General features: G+C 32.3%; 3 protein-coding genes across 3 annotated transcripts; 2 read left to right on the forward strand and 1 right to left on the reverse strand.

Moving 5' to 3' along the window:
• The first annotated feature begins 1147 nt into the window (after nucleotides 1-1147).
• Nucleotides 1148-2891, forward strand: LOC108840516 (early nodulin-like protein 1). The gene is made up of 2 exons (XM_018613343.2): nucleotides 1148-1538; nucleotides 1756-2891. The coding sequence occupies exons 1-2, from the start codon at nucleotides 1355-1357 to the stop codon at nucleotides 2748-2750; spliced, it is 1179 nt and encodes a 392-aa protein (XP_018468845.2). The 5' UTR covers nucleotides 1148-1354; the 3' UTR covers nucleotides 2751-2891.
• Nucleotides 2892-3421: 530 nt separating this feature from the next.
• On the forward strand, nucleotides 3422-6440 carry LOC108819495 (probable bifunctional methylthioribulose-1-phosphate dehydratase/enolase-phosphatase E1). Its single transcript, XM_018592545.2, has 12 exons — nucleotides 3422-3714; nucleotides 3883-4019; nucleotides 4294-4389; nucleotides 4479-4598; nucleotides 4713-4802; nucleotides 4890-5057; nucleotides 5133-5288; nucleotides 5370-5522; nucleotides 5606-5707; nucleotides 5791-5900; nucleotides 5981-6099; nucleotides 6198-6440. The coding sequence occupies exons 1-12, from the start codon at nucleotides 3528-3530 to the stop codon at nucleotides 6287-6289; spliced, it is 1530 nt and encodes a 509-aa protein (XP_018448047.1). The 5' UTR covers nucleotides 3422-3527; the 3' UTR covers nucleotides 6290-6440.
• A 4900-nt stretch (nucleotides 6441-11340) lies between these two features.
• LOC108824619 (VQ motif-containing protein 33) lies at nucleotides 11341-12371 on the reverse strand. Its single transcript, XM_018598038.2, has one exon. The coding sequence runs from the start codon at nucleotides 12276-12278 to the stop codon at nucleotides 11550-11552; it is 729 nt and encodes a 242-aa protein (XP_018453540.1). The 5' UTR covers nucleotides 12279-12371; the 3' UTR covers nucleotides 11341-11549.
• Between the last annotated feature and the right edge of the window lie 7679 nt (nucleotides 12372-20050).

Raw genomic sequence — 20050 nt, forward strand, 5'->3', positions numbered from 1 at the left:
TGTGTGCAAGTCTTTACATTATCTTCCAGTTCTTAACGAATATTTTGTTATAGAAAAGTTTCACCTTAAGAGCATTAGCTAGCTACATTATAATTTGAACGACTTTTTCTATCTATATATAAAGATATCGAATTATACAATCTTTTAAAAAATTCAAACAAGAACGATCTTCATATTTTTTTTTTCAAATTTTCACATTTGTTTGGTTGGTAAATACCTTTTGGTTTACTATAAACAAAAATTTCAGTGACTGACAAAAGTTTTTATCTTTTTAGGCTAGGATGTTGGTTTGAGTTGAAAATTATGATATTTTCTTTGGTAGGTAAAAAATAATGATATATGACACTGAAACATATATTATAATATGTCAAGTGAACGACCATATATTATGAATTCAATCCAATAAACCAAATTAAGTGCGACTGACAAAGTTAATATGATTTTGAATTTGGAAGTATTGAACCAAACTGAAACTAGCATATATAGTGATTGTGACAAAAAGAATCCTTAAATCCCATAAAAATCTGGTTTGATTTATCTTATTACTAGTTTGATTTATCTTATATATGCTGGTTTAATTTATCTTATTACTGGTTTTTACGAGTACGAATAAAAATAATCGCTCAAAGTGATATGAAATTTTTCATTAAAAGATAAATCAAACCAGTAATGAGATATAGCTGATCAAAATATTGCAAACAGAGTTTTTCAGTAAATCTGAAAAAGAAAATAGAAACACAATCCAATTTAGCAAGAGCTCAATCAAAACTATACATAGCTACATAATTGTTTACAGTTTCTTCATAGGTATTTATCTCTCTTAACTGTTCGGTTATTGTTGCTTCGCACACAAAAGAAAACAATCAAAAACGTTATTGGGCTTTTCTTGTTCGAACTCAACTTGGACTTCCAACGAGCCACACCTTTCCAAGATAATCAAATGTTAAGAGTAGCCTCCAATTCGGATTCTTCTAGTTACAGATTTGAAAAGTCAAGACCCACTTCGGTATTCAAGTTCAACTTATCTAGTCAGTCAACCACACGGTAATGAATATCTTTAATCAGAAGTAAATAACAAAAGTTATGGTAAATGATATACGATGAGTCAATCCTCACACATAAATGCCTCCTAATCATCTCTGTCAATGTTCAAAACCAAATACTTTATTACCTTAACAAAAATATTCCCTTCTATTAAAGCAAAGAAGTAATCTGTCATATCTACATTTTCCATGTTTGTAAGATTCTCCTTTGAGTCTCCTAAACTTCTAGTACTATATAACAATACTCATCCCCCCAGGAATCAGAGACGCACAAAACCCTAATCTCAGATCTCGCCACTTCTCTAAAAACCATGGTGGCCATCATGAAAAGTCTCTGTCTTTCTTTCATCGTCTTGGCGTCTTGTGCGACCCTCTTCTCAGTTGCTGATGCAAATAGTTTTAAAGTCGGTGGTGACGGCGCTTGGGTCGTAAATCCAAGTGGGAGTTACAATACTTGGGCTGCAAGTCGCCGTTTCCAAGTCAATGACACACTCTGTAAGATTATTTCTTTTGCTAAGGTTTTATATTACGAGTTTTTATACATGTTATTGTGACAAAAAATCTTAAACTATACTTGTGTGATTATGACAAAATCTTATATATATGATTAAAATATTAGACTATATTTAAAATTCTTATATATATGTGTGTGTGTGTGTGATTGTGACAAAATATCTCCTAAAATCCTAAAAAATCATAAAATCTTGTGTAGATTTTAAGTATGCCAAGGAATCAGACTCGGTGCTACACGTGACGCAAGCAGATTACGACGCATGCAACGTTAAGAATCCGATAGAGAAGTTTGATAGTGGTGAAACCGAGGTTGCTCTTAACCGATCTGGTCCTTTTTTTTTCATCAGTGGTAATCAAGAGCACTGCACCAAGGGACAGAAGTTGATAGTCTTTGTCCTCGGCATCAAAAATCAACCCAAGGTCCCCGTTTCTCCGGCGAAAGCTCCGTCCCCCGCACAGCCACCGAAAGCTCATTCCCCTGTTTCTCCGGTTGCACCTTCCAAAGCTCCGTCAACAGTTCAGCCGCCTAAATCCCATTCCCCTGTTTCTCCAGTTGCACCGGGGAAGGCTCCGTGGACAGCTCCGGCCAAGGCTCCGTGGACAGCTCCGGCCAAGGCTCCGTGGACAGCTCCGACGAAGGCTCCGTGGAAAGCTCCGGCGAAGGCTCCGTGGAAAGCTCCGGCGAAGGCTCCGCGGACATCTCAGCCACCTAAAGCTCATTCCCCTGTTTCTCCAGTTGCTCCGTGGACAGGTCAGCCTCCAAAAGCTCATTCCCCTGTTTCTCCGGCGAAAGCTCCGTGGACAGGTCAGCCTCCAAAAGCTCATTCCCCTGTTTCTCCAGTTGCACCGGCGAAAGCTCCGTCAGCATCTCCGTCCAAAGCTCCAGCAACGTCCCCAGCTACACATACTCCGCCATCAAAATCTCCATCGCCGTCATCAAACTCTCCGCCGTCGCCAAAGTCTCCATCCCCTGCTGCCCCAACAAAGCCGTCTGCATCTCCCCCAGCGAAACCTCCGACGTCCCCACCAGCTACTCCAGCAGATTCGGCGCCAACTCCTTCTGAATCTACTCCACCCTCAGATCACAACATGGCGCCGGCGCCAAGTCCCAAAAGTGCAGCAACCGTTGTGACCGTTACTTCGGTTATGTCTACACTGTTCGGTGTGGCTTTTACCGTTTTTATGTTCGCTTAAGTTTTTATTTTTAAAAAATTGTTGTGTGATTTTACATGTCTTTGTTCTGTTTGCTGAGTCCTTTTTATTATTTGTTCTGAGTGTGTCTTTTTACTTGCATTATTGAACTATTACTGTTGTTATTAATATCGCTGTCTTTGTTCTAAGCATTTCATTCTACATTTATTTATTTTTGTGTTGAATTGTTATCGCAGAATGTTGTCAATACTCGGAATTTGAATTGAACCCCTATCGTTCCATGAACCAGTGATTGAATAAAAAGTTGACCTGTGATTTATTGAGAAATTTATGACATTTAGTAGAGATCCTTTAATTTGTTAGTAATTAATGTGCACATTCAAATACAAATAAAAAAAAATACAAATCTTATAAAAGTATTTTCCATTCAAACAATAATGAATTTCTGCCGATAACTATGATGAATTCGGTCTATAAAAAGCCTGTGTCGCTTTGGAAAGATCCGTAATTATCTTCTAATCATGGTGACTAACAAGTTTCTAGGGGATATGTACCTCGAGAACTCTTCTAATCATATCGTATTCAAAATAAATAATTCAAAGTCAATACAGAAGTTCTAAAATTATGGGCTTTTACTGAAATGGCCCACCAAAAAAAAGAGCAAGGAAAATGCGTTTTGCTTAAGAAAAAACCTTTTAAAAATCTAAATGAAAAAAATAACAAAGAGAGAAAAAGGAATCAATTATACTGAAAGCAGGCAAGAGAAAGGGCTAAGCCAGCGAGATCGCTTTTCAAATCTCTCGTTGCTTTGCTAAATCAATGGCCGGTTATCCGCAGGCGTATCTGGAGGGCAAAGAGGTGAAGGAGACAAGTTCGTTAGTAACTGAGCTGTGCCGTCACTTCTACACACAAGGTTGGGTATCAGGAACAGGAGGTAGCATCACCATCAAGGTTCACGATGCTTCTATCCCCAAACCCCACCAACTCATCGTCATGTCTCCTTCAGGTTGCTTTTGATTGGAATGATTTGTTTGAACTTATTATGCTGTCTGTCTTATCTTATTATGCTGTGATCATGTTCTGTAATTATCCTTCTTTGGACAGTTGTTCTGTGTTTAGTAGTGTTCTTGGTTTGTAATTTGATTCCATTTTGTGTGTTAATGTGTGTTGAAAGGTGTTCAAAAGGAGAGGATGCAACCTGAGGATATGTACATCATATCTCCTAATGGTTCCATCTTATCTGCACCTTCTCCTAAGCCTTACCCTAATAAGCTCCCCAAGTGTACTGATTGTGCTCCTCTTTTCATGAAGGTTTGCTTTCCTTTTTTTTTTACCTTTCTGTGTGGTCTGTTGGTGAATGGTTATTGATATTTCTACTTAATCGTGTGGTAGTTTCTTTGCCCTACCAAATGTTTATTGTTCTGTTTTATGATTTTCCATTTCATTTTATATGTCCAATCTCTAGTAACAGTGAGATAATTTTGACTCTATTAAAAAAACGTCCATAGCATTAACTTTGTTTAGTTTCTAACGCCTGGTGAAGAGCTCGTATGAGGTACTGTTTAACGTTGTGGTATGCGTGCAGGCATATGAGATGCGAAATGCTGGAGCTGTTATTCATAGCCATGGCATGGAATCTTGTCTTGTCACAATGCTTAATCCACATGCCAAAGAATTTCGTGTAAAGCCGACAGTTCAAAAGTTCCTTAAATATATATATGTTAAAAACCTTGGGTTCGTAATGTGTCCTTCATATCTGAGATGTCGCAGATAACTCACATGGAGATGATCAAAGGGATTCAAGGTCACGGATACTATGACGAGCTCGTTGTCCCAATCATAGAGAACACTGCTTATGAGAATGAGCTCACTGATTCTCTCACTAAAGCTGTATGTCTATATATATATATATATATATAATTGAGGAAGCTTGAATATGCAAATAAAAGAAGAAATTTTCATTAGTTCTGACTTCTGACATATATGGCTCGCTCCCATTTTCAGATGGAAGCCTATCCAAAAGCAACGGCAGTGTTGGTACGCAATCACGGAGTTTACATTTGGGGTGATTCCTGGATCCATGCTAAGACTCAGGTTTGTGCAAGTCACTTCTGCTTTTTTTTTTTTTATGTTTCATTCACATATCATTTGCTATATAAAAACTTGTATGCTTGAATCCAGGCTGAATGTTACCATTATCTGTTCGATGCTGCCATCAAGCTTCATCAACTGGGTCTGGATGCTGCTACTCCAGAACATGGGCCTATCCAAAGAGCCATACACTCACAGAATCAATTATCTGTGAAATCCGGAGTCAAGGATTCACAAAGCCAAACAGAATATCCTTGGGTATGTATAAAGCCAATAGTCAAGGTTTGACAAAATCTAGTTTCAGTTATACTCTTTTTTTTTTTGGTTGCACAGCGATGCATTGTCCTGGACATTGAAGGGACAACAACCCCCATAACATTCGTCACCGATGTTCTCTTTCCCTATGCTCGTGAAAACGTTGGGAAGCATTTGAATTTGACGTACGACACAGCAGAAACCCAAGAGGATGTCAAGTTGTTGCGGTCTCAGGTAAATAATTTGTCTTATCATCATATCACTCTTGTCATAAACAACAAGTGACCAAAGTTCATCTCTGGTTATATGTTTTAGGTTGAGGAAGACTTGAGACAAGGTGTAACCGGTGGTGCTGTTCCTGTACCTCATGCTGATGAAGGAAAAGAGAAGGTCATTGCAGCTGTGGTCTTTAACGTAGAGGCAATGATAAAAGCCGATAGAAAGATCACTGCTTTAAAGGAATTGCAAGTGAGAATAAAAACAAGCTACCACCAGCTTTCAATGTCTCGTTGGTTTTGATGATGTCTGATATTGAATATCTGTATTGCAAGGGTCACATATGGCGAACGGGTTTCGAGTGTAATGAACTGAAGTCTGTAGTTTTCGAAGATGTAGCAGACGCTTTAGAGAAATGGCATACGTCAGGAACTAAGGTCTGTTTCATGAAAGCTTTTAGGTGAAATGGCGTTTTTGTTTTTTTTGTTTGTTCACATGTCTAACATGTTGATGTGAATAGGTTTACATATATTCCAGTGGTAGTAGATTAGCGCAAAGGCTTCTCTTTGGGAACACAAGCTATGGAGATCTGAGGAAGTATTTATCTGGCTTTTTCGACACTACAATCGGGTAATATAAAAAGAGTCCATCACTTCCATTTTCAATAGAAGATGGATGATCCAAAGTCTCATACGTTTTCTTGGCTGCAGAAACAAGAAAGAAAGCAGGAGTTACAAGGAGATTACAGAAACATTGGGAGTGGATGATCCTTCTGATATTCTTTTTGTGACTGATGTTTACCAAGAAGCTACTGCTGCAAAAGCCGCAGGTAATAAACACATGCACAAAACTCTATCTCTAGATACTATTTTACTTGTGAAACTGGTTAGAGATTCTGATGACTTTTTTTTTTGCGGTTGTGAAAAGGTTTGGATGCGATTATATCTATTAGACCTGGAAACGCTTCCCTACCAGAGAATCACGGGTTCAAGACTGTCACATCATTCTCCCAAATCTAGAGATTCCTCTATGTGTTTTTTCCTATTGGTGTTGTACTTGAATATGATCACAGTTACCAAATAAATGGACTTTGATAATAAATTTATATGTAGAGCTCGACGAAGCTCGACTCTGATTTATCAGTGAATTCAGTAAAGTTTGGTTCATGCATGTGAGGTATGAAGTGGGCAAAACGTTGGGGCAACAATTCTATAATTATGTATAATATAAATATTATATATTTTCTAAGAACAGAAAAGATAGAACAAAATAAGTACATAATAGTAGGGATGGCAATCAAGGACTTGGACCGCGGGCCTGGCCTGTAAAGGCTTGCTGCGGGGCGGGATTGGGCCTCCATTTGATAAACCCGCAAAATTGCGGGCCTCGCGGGACGGGTCTAAAGCGGGACGGGTTCAAAGTGGGATGGGCTCAAAGCGGGACGGGTCGAAAGCGGGATGGGTTAAACCGCGGGATTTTGAAGCTTTCACCTGAGAGAGAGAGAGAGAGAGAGAGAGAGAGAGAGAGAGAGAGAGAGAGAGAGAGAGAGAGAGAGAGAGAGAGAGAGAGAGAGAGAGAGAGAGAGAGAGAGAGAGAGAGAGAGAGAGAGAGAGAGAGAGAGAGAGAGAGAGAGAGAGAGAGAGAGGGGGATTAGACATTATGGAGCTCCGTTGATGGTGGTTTCAGGGTCGATGATGCTTCCGGTCTCCCAAGCGTCTCTGGTCTGCACCGGTGGAGCTTCTTCAAGCCATTATAAATGATAATAAAAAACATTTGTTTTGTATAAGCTTAATGTATTGATCTTTTAAGAGTATGCTCGATCATGTGTAAGCTCAAACTCAATTATTGTCTATGTTTGTTTGTGCATGTAGAAATAAGCAATGTAATATTCGATGTCCCGCGGGATGGCCCGCGAAGGCCTACATATTTCGCGGTACGGGATTGGGTAGCTAGTTTGAAGACCGCATCCCGCGCGGGACAGGCCCGCCGTGTACCGCCAGAAGCCGAACCCGCAGCGGTTCGGGACGGGACGGGACGGGAGAGCCCAATTGCCATCCCTACATAATAGGAATGTAATTCTTGAAGTTCCATTTAGGACAAACAAAACTATTAATTTACATTATATAGTATGATAGAAATGTGCATATTATTAAGTATATAATGCATAAGATTTTCAATAAGCTATATCTTATGTGTTAGTTTATATATAGTCCTTCACAATTAATTATGTCTTCTAAATAATATTGTTAATTTTTTATATCTATCATTTTAGTCTTTATAACTTGTATATTACATTAATGTTTTAGATGTAAATATTGATTTACTTCATAACTGATATATAACTATTAAATAAATTAATATATTAATTTAAAATTCATTAGTTGATCATATATTAAAAGGCTACAGAAATAATTATATTGAGTAATTTGGTATTATACTTGTAAATAATGACTGAATGTAAGTTTTTCAGTTATTAATTATTATAACATAGTGTTTTATTGATCAATATTGTCACTAATATTACTTTAATGTATGTTTTATTATAATATAAAAGTTTGGATAACTTTAATCAATTTTGATAACTTTAATCAGTTTTGATTAATATCGAAGACTAAAATGCAAAAATAGATATTTTTAAGGTTAGATTTAAGAGTTCCTTAAATTTGAGGTTCTTCTAACTTTAAAAATAAGGTTGTTCATGGAGATGATTTTAGAACATTACTAGTATATCCAAATGGAATAACAAGTTATTCTTTTAAAATTTCGGTTTTCAAAATTTGTGTGTGTTGTTTATGTTTAAGCAGAGATGAGTTGAGTGAAATACTTTCGTATACCGATTACAACTGGTTGCCACTATCCAGCTTCAATGAAAGAAGCTAATCAGACTTCAAATGGTGTAGCGAAAGAAATGCAGCACATCTTCATATGTTTCAGAAAAACAAAATTGACACATATAACTCCCATTTTCAGATAGAAGCCTATCCAAAAGCAATAGCAGTGTTGGTACGCATTCACGGAGTTTACATTTGGGATGATTCCTGGATCCATGCTAAGACTCAGGTTTGTGCAAGTCACTTCTACTAAAGTTGATAAACCAACAATAATTATATATAGTTTTGTCATGTTACATTCATATATCATTTTTAACGAAATTTCAAATTTATCGATCATTGTAAAAGAATATATATACAAGATGTAAGACTTTTCTAGTTTAAATAATAAAACCAAAACCAAAATTTTAAATATATTTATCTGCTTTTATAAATACAATATTTTCATTATATTTTACTTACAAATTTAAACAGCTATCATTCTACTTATCTTTTCTTTTCTTTTCTTTTTTTACCTTTGTCATATAATTTTTACATTTACTTAAATTATTATATTTATACAATGTGTGTTTTAATTAAAATATATATAATGTAAATATATAGTATTGTAGTTTAAATATGTATACTAACTGAAAGAAATGTATTTCTTTAATTGCTAATGTTTTTCATATTTTGATTTTAAAATTACAGTAACATAATTTTAGTGTAATATTTATTGCTCTTTACGTATTGTATTTATATATTATGTGTTTTAATTTTTATTGTAATTTTTCTTATTTAAATATATAATTTACTTAATTTGAACTGTTTTTACGTTTCAAAATTGTAATAAACTATTTGATCTACTTGATCTGTATTTCTTCCATCTGATCTGTATAACTACTTAATTTGCATTTAATTTGATTTACATTTGATTTACATTTATTCCATCTGATCTGTATAACTACTTAATTTGCGCTATATGAACTGATTTTACCAATTAGAAACCTGAGAGAGACTACAAAAAGTAACACAAGAGATCTCTAAGACAATAAAACCATTAAACTAGGCCTGCGACATTTAACCGGAACCGAATACCTGAACCGGATCCGCCCGGAATGGACCGGTTCGGTTTGGTTTCGGTCATACCATAATTATCCGATGGATCTGGTTCTGATTATCCATGGGTATCGGTTCGGTTTCGGTTTTTACCCGGAACCGATCGGGTACCCGATTAAACCAGGTTCTATGTTTAAAAAATATAAATTTACATCTCCCGAGGGTCGAACCCAGGTTGAAAGGCAAAGTGCTATGGTTAGTACCACTACGCTACTTCATCTTCTTTGTTCTTAATTACATATTATTAATATATATATGATTCCGATTCATTTTTCCCTTAAAATATTATTTTTTTTAAAAAAAATCTGTAAATTATTTTATTTTGTGAATATTATATATATGTTTCACATAATAAACGGGTACCCGGAACCGACCCGAAACCGGCAGTACCCGACCCGAAATCTGAACCGAAATCTGTTAAGTACCCATTGAATATAGAATTCATTTATCCGAAAACCCGGACCCGAATGGATCTTATCCGAACCCGACCCGAATATCCGAAGTCCCAGCCCTACATTAAACGGACATTTGGTTACTTGGGAATCAATCACTACCACACACATCACACGCGAGGAACTGAATGACAAAACTCACAGATTCTACAGAGATGCTTTAGCTGATGCAACCGTTATCACAAGATTAATGAGTTTAAACTAAAGTTCTGAATGGTGACTAACCGTACCACCGTTAATAATAACAAAAATCTTTACATATGTCTATATATATTTGTTATTATTAAAACCGCAATGCAGTTTTCCGTACTTGTTTCGGATGTTACCATTTAGACCAAGTTAAAAATTGTCGCAGGTAACAATTAGATATAGTTCAAAAATAAAATATCTATGAGAATTATGAGCAAGTATAGCATAAATTTCTCCAAAGGGCATACGCATTATAATTTCGCAGAGAACATATAACAAGACTCAGTTACAAAACTGGTTGTCTATATCTTGAGGTGGAACTATATCTTGAAAATTTGTTTAAGTAGATAGTTTTAAAAATTAGGAGGGACACTAACTTTATAACGGTCTTTTGCAATGTCTTTCCTTTGTCTAACATACTTTTACATTTTTTGTTGTTAATAAGACTTTGACAAAAGAAAAACAAATGTAATGAGTAATAATTGACTAATATTTTATATGGATATATAAAACTGGATAAAGAAACAGTAAGCCAAAAATATATATTAGCATTGTTTGGATATACATTAAAAGAAGAGATAAACTGTAATATATTATATATGAGCGAGTTATGTATAACTTTGAGTACAACTTGGTTTTGATTTGCGGTGATAATATAAGAAATAAGATATAAGTTGTTTGGTCGCATATCTAAAAATTGAATATCCAAATATCGTAATTTTCAGATAGTGTAAGTTGAAAAGGGTAGCACATTCAAAGTGGAGTTGCTTGTAACGTGAAGCAAAGATGATTCATTCGCCTTTTGCTTGGTTTTCAACTCTCATCATAACGGACTACTTATTTTGTCTTCTACTTTCTTTTACTCTTTCTCTCCACCTTTTATTTTATTTAAATTTATTTACATTCAAAAATTTATTTTCCTTCCAAGAGAAAAGACAAAGCAATCGAAGAACAGTATAAACATATATCTATTTCTTTTTTCTTCTATTTAAGAAAAAAATCGAAAAGATTATAGACAGAAGAGGAGAAAGTCCAAAGAATATGTAGTAAAATACCAGACGTGCCTCCATGATTACTCCATCAAATTAAAAGTCATCACCACCGAAATGGTCTACACTATGTATCGAACCTGGTCATATAAGTCTTTATTTCATATTGTCTCTTTGAAACTTTCTACTATTATTAGATATTACAATATTTTCATATTACTAGTCAAACTTCCGATAAATACTTAGTGACAAAGACCATTCATTCATCTCATGTTTTCTAATCGCAACCATCTAAACTTTGATATTGTTCTTTTATTGTTGAAATTTTGACATAAAACAGTTTTGCAAGAATAAGATAGTCGAATATTATTGTCTATATCATAAAGTTGAGCATAGACATGGATCTATTCTCTATATTCGATCTCAGTACTGAGTGGCACACGTTGAATTACACTATCATATATCCATATGAGCACAATATATAAAGATCTTTTCTTTACAAAAAGAACAATGTCTTAAATCAGTATCATGATTCATGAATATATTCCAATCACAAATTGCACCGAGTTACTGAGATTAAAAGTGAGCATATAAACCGCATAAACTTTGCAGTCCCTCCATTACTAATAACTTACATCTTAGTTATATTTAGATAAACAAAATCCGATAATATATTTAACTTATTATAGAATGTGAACACTCGTTGGTCATCGTCAAGATTTATGGATTCCTCGGGGAAGTAACCGGAAAAAGAGGAAGAAGCAGTGGCTGAGACTCTCTAGGAGTTGAAACTGGAGAAGGGTGAAGATAAAATCCTTTTTCAGCAATGGCTTTGTCTTCTTCAGATGAACTCCCTAAAGACAAAGGCGATGACTTGTTGAAGGGGTCATCGTTGCTTCTCAGTGGCGTAACAGGACTGTTTAGCCCTAACTTTGGGAAATCTAGCATGCTTGGAGACAGAAGAACATTCTCTGATGAGTTGTTCCTTGGAGAGAATCTTGGGCTTTGATGACCATTGTGTCCGCTTGAGAACATCAACCTCTGGGAGTTTTGAAGCCTTAAAGTATTGATCATTAAATCATTCTTACCAAACATGTTGTTGTTATTGTTTTGTCTTCTTTCGTAGAGTTTAAAGCTGTTGGTTTTCTTGATGGGTGGGATTGAGAAACCTCCTTTGTTGTTGTTCACCGGAGAAGGAGCTTTGTGGTGGTTTTCAGTGTTGGTATCGGTGGAGGAGCCGGTCAGCATCTGCACAACTTGTTTGAAAGTGGAAGTGTCTGCTTGAACAAATGTTGTTGGGTAAGGATTTGAGAGATGTTGATGTTGGTCATGATGATGATGAGGAGATCTTGTCTGTGGCTGAAACCTAGGAGATGAGATTATGGGAGGGGAGTTTTGCATGATTTGTTCTGGTTTTGAACAGATGGATGATGTTGATGAGACCTCCATTAATGTTACGCCTTTGTGTGTATATGGGGGGGAGAGAGAGAGAGATTGATTGATTGAAAGACAATAAGAAGAAGAGTGGAAGTTGCCGATGTGAATAATGTGTAATGTTTTTTGGTTTTGTCGTGTGACGACAATTAAAAAGACTTTTAAGGTGAGGTGTCATGGACGCATCTCATTCGCTCTCTCTCTCCCTCTTTATTTCTTTCTGTGAAATTAATTTTTCTTTTACAGCATGGTATTCTATTTTCTCCCTAGACACAAAATATAGAGGAAGAATTACTTTAGTAATCACTAAATTCTATTTTATTAATAATATTTAAATGTAACATGTAATTTTATTTATATAGAAAATAAGAACATATAAATAATATAAGGAATCATTTCGTAAAGAAAAAGTTTAACTCTAAAAATAGAGTAAATGGATAATATTATCCAAATCAATTAGATGAAAAAGAACTTGTTGATTCATTATTTTCTTTAATATTTAAGTTTTTTTCCTAAAAGGTTCAAATGTTTGCATTTTCTATAGAAATGAGGCTTTGAAAAAATATTTTATTTTCTTCATTGAACTCATTCAATGAATAATTTTTATTTTGCATCTTCAAAATGTGTTGTCTTTTAATAATATTATGGTAGTATTAATACATGTTACAAAACAAAATAAAGGTAGAGTTTAATTTTTTTTATAAGTTATGGGTTATACAATAAATTAATGAATAATTAAAAAAGAAATTATACTTAGAATAATGTTTAAGAACGAAAATATAGGTAATCAGTAGAACAAAATTCTAATTTTAGAATGCTGTCAAAATAACAAGTAAAGCTAACTATTGAAGCTAATCTTAAAAGTTAATACGTAAGAGCATGTTCAACAACACATATTCATAGCATATCTTAAGCATTAATTAGTTTGAAATCCTACTTTAGAACTTTTACCAATGAAGTTGCTCTAAGACTCATGTTTCGAAGATTTTACCAATGTACACATTTATCTATGTCTTATAACAAGTCTCTGAAAAATCTATCAATAATATATTTTAGAATAAAATGAGTGTGTAAATTTTGCAGTTTTGGTAGAAAATTCAGTTTTGCGATTTTATCAAGAAAACATGATTTATAATTTTGATGAAAAATCATAATTTTGCGTATATTGCAGAAATACTATATTTATGGTTTTGGAAAAACAATATTTTTGACGATTTCGCAGGTGATCAAAATTAGCCGACAAACTCAGCTTTAATTTTTACAGTTTTAATGGGAAAAATACAATTTTAAAGTTTTGGTGAAAAACTCAATTTATAGTTTTAACAGAACACAAATTTTCAGCTTTGACGGAAGACACGATCTTGCAGTTTTGAAAGAAAACACGATTTTGTAATTTTAACAGAAAATTTCAATTTTAGACTTTTGGTGGAAAACATGCTTTTTTGCGGTTTTGATGAAAAACCATGATTTTGCGATTTTGATGAAAAAACATAATTTTGCAGTTTTGATAAAAAAATACAATTTTTAGGTTTTTACGGAAAATACGATTTTAGGGTTATGTGTAGAAAAATTCAAATTACATTTTAATAGAAAAACTTAATTTTATATGTTTTGCGAAAATATAATTAAATTTGGATTATTAAAATACTAACATATAATATTTATATATTTAATTGTGTGTTGACAAAACAATATGAAAATTGGATTGATTTATTTTATTAAAAATGATTTACATATATGAAAAACTAAATAAAAACTTAGTTTACTGAAATTTGTTTAATTTTTTTTGTTTATATATTTAATTTGAGTTTATGCTTGTTATAAGTTATTATTGGTTTGGTGTAGATAATCCTTTATCCATTCCAATCCAAACCATTTTAATCCAATCAAGTAAGTTCATTCATCCATTTTTTTATTAATCTATTTATTCCTATTTTTTATATAGTAAGATCTATGGTTTATAATGGATTGAATTGATCCATTAATTTTTATTCATGTTGACCACCCTACATTTAGAGGTTTTCAAACGCACAAACATACATACTCAAAACCAGTTATTAATTGGTGAGCTGATTCAATCTAGTTTAATTCTGGTGTGTTCTGTATAGACTATTATTATTCGGTTATAAGTTATGAGAATAACTCTAAAGATAATTGTATTAGTATAAAATCTTATCTATTTATTTCACAAAAATATGACAGATCAGACCAAAACTGAGAAATAATTTACCTGAATCATATTCACTATGAACAACTGTACTTTTAACATGTTTTTCTCTAATATTTGTCTCCATTAATCTAAGAAATCACATCTCTTAAGAATTAAGCTATAAATTTTATTATAAACTATTAAGTAACCTCTTGATCAACTACTGCAATAAAAGACTTCCATTGCTTTTAATGAGTTTGAGATAATGTTTTTTATCATTTAATAAATAAGTTTAGAACATCTAAAAAAACAAGCCATTACTAGATTTCCCAAACTCTATATTTTGAGGTTTAAAGGTATTTTTCTCCTAAATCAAAATTTAAAATTTAAGTTCAAAACTATTTGTATTTTATACTATTGTATTTATATTTATCATAATTTAATTTAATCTCATAATATTTTATAAATAGCTAAGCACATATATAAAAATATTACAACAGTATTAATTTATAAAAATTTATATTGAATATAAATTTTAAATAGAAATAACAAAATTAATAGTAAACTTCAAGAAAATACCATATTATTCCATAAAATTATTTATGTAATGCATATATGATCAACTAGTGCATTTCAAAGTAGAAATGACTCTTTTTATTTTTAATTTGTATATTAAAAACTAAAAACTGTTGAAATTAGGTAATCTTAAACTTTTAAAGACATTTGATCTGAACAAAAAAATAAAATATGAAAATAAATATTGCTAAAAGATTTAACTTGTATCGATGATATTAATACTCGTGAATACATTCGATTTAAATAAGAAAGAATCATACGAAAAACATCAAAATAACAATAACCACCATCTTCAGTTACACAAATTTTTTTTGTACAATATTTTGGATATTTTGAAAGTTCCGAATCAAATTTACCTGACTGTTAGTGTTGTTTTAATATTAAAATTTGTGTAAAATTATGTCTTCATGTAAATTTTTAAAATCTCTTTTATTGTTAAGCTTCTTTTGTATTGTCATTATCTAAATCTAGTTTTAAAATATTTTAAATCTTATTTTAAGGATTTATTTAGTTTTATGTGTAAAATTTAAATTTATAAAAAACATTCAAATTTTTATGAGACATAGATTTTTTTAAAGATTATTACGATAAACAAGAAAATATTTAAGAATTATAAATGTGAAATGTAATTGTATGAACCAAAATACAAACAAAAATATGAAACTTTAAATCTGAAGTTTTAAGTAGTGAAATTTAAAATATACAGTTTTACTCTTCAAAATTTCAAACTCAAAGTTTTCAAAAAAAATTTGGCGAGCAAAAAAAAATCATGTTTGAAGTTATAAGCTGTAAGATGGGTGAATCTCATATTACTTTGTTGTTCAAATTGATTTGAATAAAAAAGTACATCAATTAGATTTTGATCAAGTGGAAACAGAAGAAATGAAAAATGACAAGAGGATCACCCCTGACCTTCCGGAAACAAGACCGAGACGTCGGAGTATTCATTCCATTCGTTCGTCGTTAGGAATCTTTCCATTGAGGAATACCAATATCTAAATGATATATTGACATCCGCCATGGCGCCATTGTCTTCATTCCCCGAGAAGTTTGTTGCGCAGGTAAAACCTCACTAATTCCTCATCCCCCCCCCCCCCCCACCCCACCCCATGTTAAACTATCATAAATTTTGTTTCATGCTCTAAATTTCATGAGCTATGTTAATTACAAACACTGTTTTATTAGAAGTTAAGTTTCCAACAACATATATATCTTTATATATATGATATGTTCTTTGTCTCTTTGCAACAACACATGAATGTGAAAAAAGTATTCAGCATATTGATAGAAATAAGAAAAAATCGTAGGTCATAACATCAACAAATAAGTATCAGCTATCAACATATTGGAATTTAGAAATTTGGAACTCACGTAGAAAATACATCCATAATCATTATGCGATATATTTAAGAATATCATATAAACTATGGTGGTATATACTGTTTATTGGAATCTGATGACGCCCGCCCAACAACATGATCTTAGAATAATTCATATATGTCGAACAAATGACTATTGAGATTTTTTTTTTGTAGAATCTATATTAGCAACGCAACGTTCTTAAATTTTTTTGTTCTCTTTTCATCAGTCGGATATTTCTAACTATTGGTCTGTTCTCACATGTTTAACTTAAGCAATTTGAAGAAGAAGAAAAAAAGAGTTTAAGCAATTTGTAACTTACCGTTTATATCAACACACATTATAAAATTATTACAGTCAACAATTAAAATATAATTTATTTGTTAAGGATAATTGGATAAGATGTAAATGTCTATGATTGACGACCCCTCATAAAATTCTGATATATAGTTTTTCTTCCAAATATCCATAGTATCACATGGTATCAAATACACGAACTTGTAATATTTAAGTACATATAGGTAAATACTTGTTTGAAACATCACATATTGTAACCCCGGTTTACATATGATCCTAACCTTTTTTTACAAAAAAAAACATCACATATTGTATCTAGGAAAAACGCAAAAAAAACATCTCCATTTAATTACCAAATTTATGTAAGACCAACATCAAATTACAAATAAAAGTGAAAGTAATGTTTGATATAAACAAAAAAAAAATCGGTACTATAATCCGAATTTAACACCATTATATCTCTTGCAAAAATTGAAAATTGATTAAACTAAGAAAATAACATTTTTGTGGATATCACACAAATATTTTCATGTTTAAAAATAAATAAAATATATATCCAAATAAACAGATTCATGGCCAAATAAACACCTTTCCGTTATAGTCGTCATTATTTTCACCGTTAACAATCACCATAACTATAAACATGTCTACCTCTACAAATCCAATTCATGATGATAGGAAAGTGGTGATGGTGGTAGTAGAAGTAATGATAACAAATCGAAAATGTTGCATCCTTTGTCTTATCTACAATTTAATATATACCATGCATGCAGTGGCGGACCCAGGATAATTTTAAACCTGGGTCAGAAATTATATGGGCTCTAAATTTAAAACAAAAAAGAGAATAAAATGGTGTCAAGTGGGCGTGGAACTCTGGTTTACGGGTGTCAGCCGAAGTCAAAAACACCACCAGAACCGATGAAATCCAGTTGTACGAGTTCAGCAAATTACATTTATAATATTTAAGGGGTGTGAGCTGATCCCATTTTCTGTACATGGGTCCGCCTCTGCATGAATGTTTGAATTTAAGTTATGACACGACGATGCTAATTATAAGTACTACTATTTTTCCAAATTTACTTATGGATATATATATATATATATACATTACATTGCGTATTAGATTGCAAGATTTTTAATCTACATTTTGTAGTTTCATTATATTGAACACTACTGCTGATTTGCTAGCTAAATCAGCTCTAGCTAATGGCTCTGTTTCTATTTTGTACCGAGACTCTTCGGCTTAATCAAATTTGTTGTTCAAAAGAAAAAGTACTCCCTCCATTTTATAATGTAAGATATTTTGCATGAATGCACAAAAATTAAGAAATTTATTTTTTAGAATATAATATTATTAAATAATGTAAATTAAATATAAAGTAATCAATCACAAATAAAATAGAAAATTGTTATTGGTTACTCAATTTTCAATAAAGTTAAAGTACCTTAAAACTATCAAAACATCTTATATTTTGAAACAACAAAATTTCTCTAAAACATCTTATCTTACGTTGTTGAACGGATGGAGTATTTGTTTTGTACTTATATGGTTTCCGTTTCCACCTATGTTACTATACCCACTTGTTTTCTTACCCAAAAAGGAAAATCAATAATGGTTAATGTTTGAAATGATACTGTACCTAATTATAAATAGAAAATGCAATACACATATTCTCTTACAAATTGAAATAGAAATATTTTACAAAAATAACTAAATAGAAATAAAACCTATATGAGCTCGAATGTGTTCTCGTTACTGTGAGTTCCACCAACAGTTACACAAATTAGTGTGAACACATGAGGAAACAATTTAAAAAACGGTGATCGTATCTTATTCTTTCTTTAATTTTTTAATTATTTTACTGTCAATAGAAAAAACGACAAACATTAAGAAGACAGAAAAGAAAGAAAAAAAATTCAAAGTAAGAATTGTGGGGACTCGAATTTCAATTGGTGAAAATGTCGTCCCTCCGTGAAGAATCAAACTCTTTCAAACTTCAAATCATTAAGTGTTTTCTTCTAGAAACCAGTGATTAAAAGATTCCCTTTGTTGCACACAATGTGCAAAGCGAAGCATATATCGATCTTACTATTTTTAAAAAATTAAGGAATTCGAAGTCTTCTTAAACTCTATTGTTGGTAGATAAATACCACAAGAATCAGAATGCAAAAAAGAAGGGTCGGCCCAAACATTGCCAAAATATGTAAACAATGAAAATAAATAAATGGACATTTAACGTAATTCATACGTCCTAAATTAATCAGTCGTTTATTTGACTTATGCTAGGCTGCTAGCACTGAATAGAAGTATCTTTATTTCGACCCTAGCTACATGTATCTAATGTACATTCAGGTGTATCCCCTATATATTATTTTAGGAGCATTCATAGAAAGTAATATTCACTTCATGTGTGATTTATATGAGTGCCATTACTTAGGTGGCAGCCTCACAATGACTTTCGTCCATTTTCTAACAAAACCCTTTAATTACTAGAATTATTACACCATGTGCCATTGGACATTAACAATAGAAATGCCTCACATATATACTTCCTACCAAGCTTTCTTTAGTTACTATATGATGTTTCTATGGTCCACTCATATTGTATCTTTTACGATTCATGCTAAATATATATTTCTTAAAAATATGTCATATTATCTACTATATAATTTCTATTGAGCTTTATAAAATTATGATGTTTCATATGTCCACTCATATGGTATCTGTTTTCCAAAATCTACGTCTACGTAGAGGAATTGATAGTGATATGATCGGATATATTTTGACGACAGCATATTTTAATAAAATATGCTTTAACCATATATTTATGTAATAGCCAGATTTTGGTTCTAAAACTATATTTAAACATGTTTTGTCTACAGATTCACTTGAGACATTTCCATTAGTTCTAAAACTATATTTTACTATTGATTCCATTGGTTCATTCTTTCCTGCCCATTGTTTTAGTATATTTTGAATAACATTTAAAAATTACATTACATGTCTCAGTGCACAAACTATATTTTGGTCAAGTCAAATATAGTAGATATTACATGTTAACCATTTCTCACGGCTGATTGCAATTTCGAAAAAAATCTAAAACGAAAATATATTTATTTAGGCAATATTGCTATATTAACGCGGATTGATTTATGATTATCAATAAATCCCACCACTTTCCTGCTGTGACAGGATATTAGATAGGAACTAATTTATTTGATTGTGCATGATTTATATTATTATCAATAACTATAACGGTGATCGTGATTGACCTTAATTTATTGATATCAATTAACACACGAAATTCATCATATTACGTGGAGAATAAATTCTACCAATACAAACTTATGGGTCATTTTTACTAAAGCATGTAAGATATCATTTTTTTTGGATCAAATCATGTAA

The sequence above is a fragment of the Raphanus sativus genome, chromosome 2 (genome assembly GCF_000801105.2).
Source record: "Raphanus sativus cultivar WK10039 chromosome 2, ASM80110v3, whole genome shotgun sequence".
NCBI classification, from domain to species: Eukaryota; Viridiplantae; Streptophyta; class Magnoliopsida; order Brassicales; family Brassicaceae; genus Raphanus; species Raphanus sativus.

Excerpts from the sequence above, each read along its gene's own strand:
- LOC108840516 (XM_018613343.2), top strand. The coding sequence starts at position 1,355 with ATGGTGGCCATCATGAAAAGTCTCTGTCTTTCTTTCATCGTCTTGGCG. Across the intron at positions 1,539-1,755 it reads CCAAGTCAATGACACACTCT|ATTTTAAGTATGCCAAGGAA; the intron begins GTAAGATTATTT and ends AATCTTGTGTAG.
- LOC108819495 (XM_018592545.2), top strand. The coding sequence starts at position 3,528 with ATGGCCGGTTATCCGCAGGCGTATCTGGAGGGCAAAGAGGTGAAGGAG. Across the intron at positions 4,803-4,889 it reads GGATCCATGCTAAGACTCAG|GCTGAATGTTACCATTATCT; the intron begins GTTTGTGCAAGT and ends GCTTGAATCCAG. Across the intron at positions 5,708-5,790 it reads GGCATACGTCAGGAACTAAG|GTTTACATATATTCCAGTGG; the intron begins GTCTGTTTCATG and ends TGATGTGAATAG.
- LOC108824619 (XM_018598038.2), bottom strand. The coding sequence starts at position 12,278 with ATGGAGGTCTCATCAACATCATCCATCTGTTCAAAACCAGAACAAATC.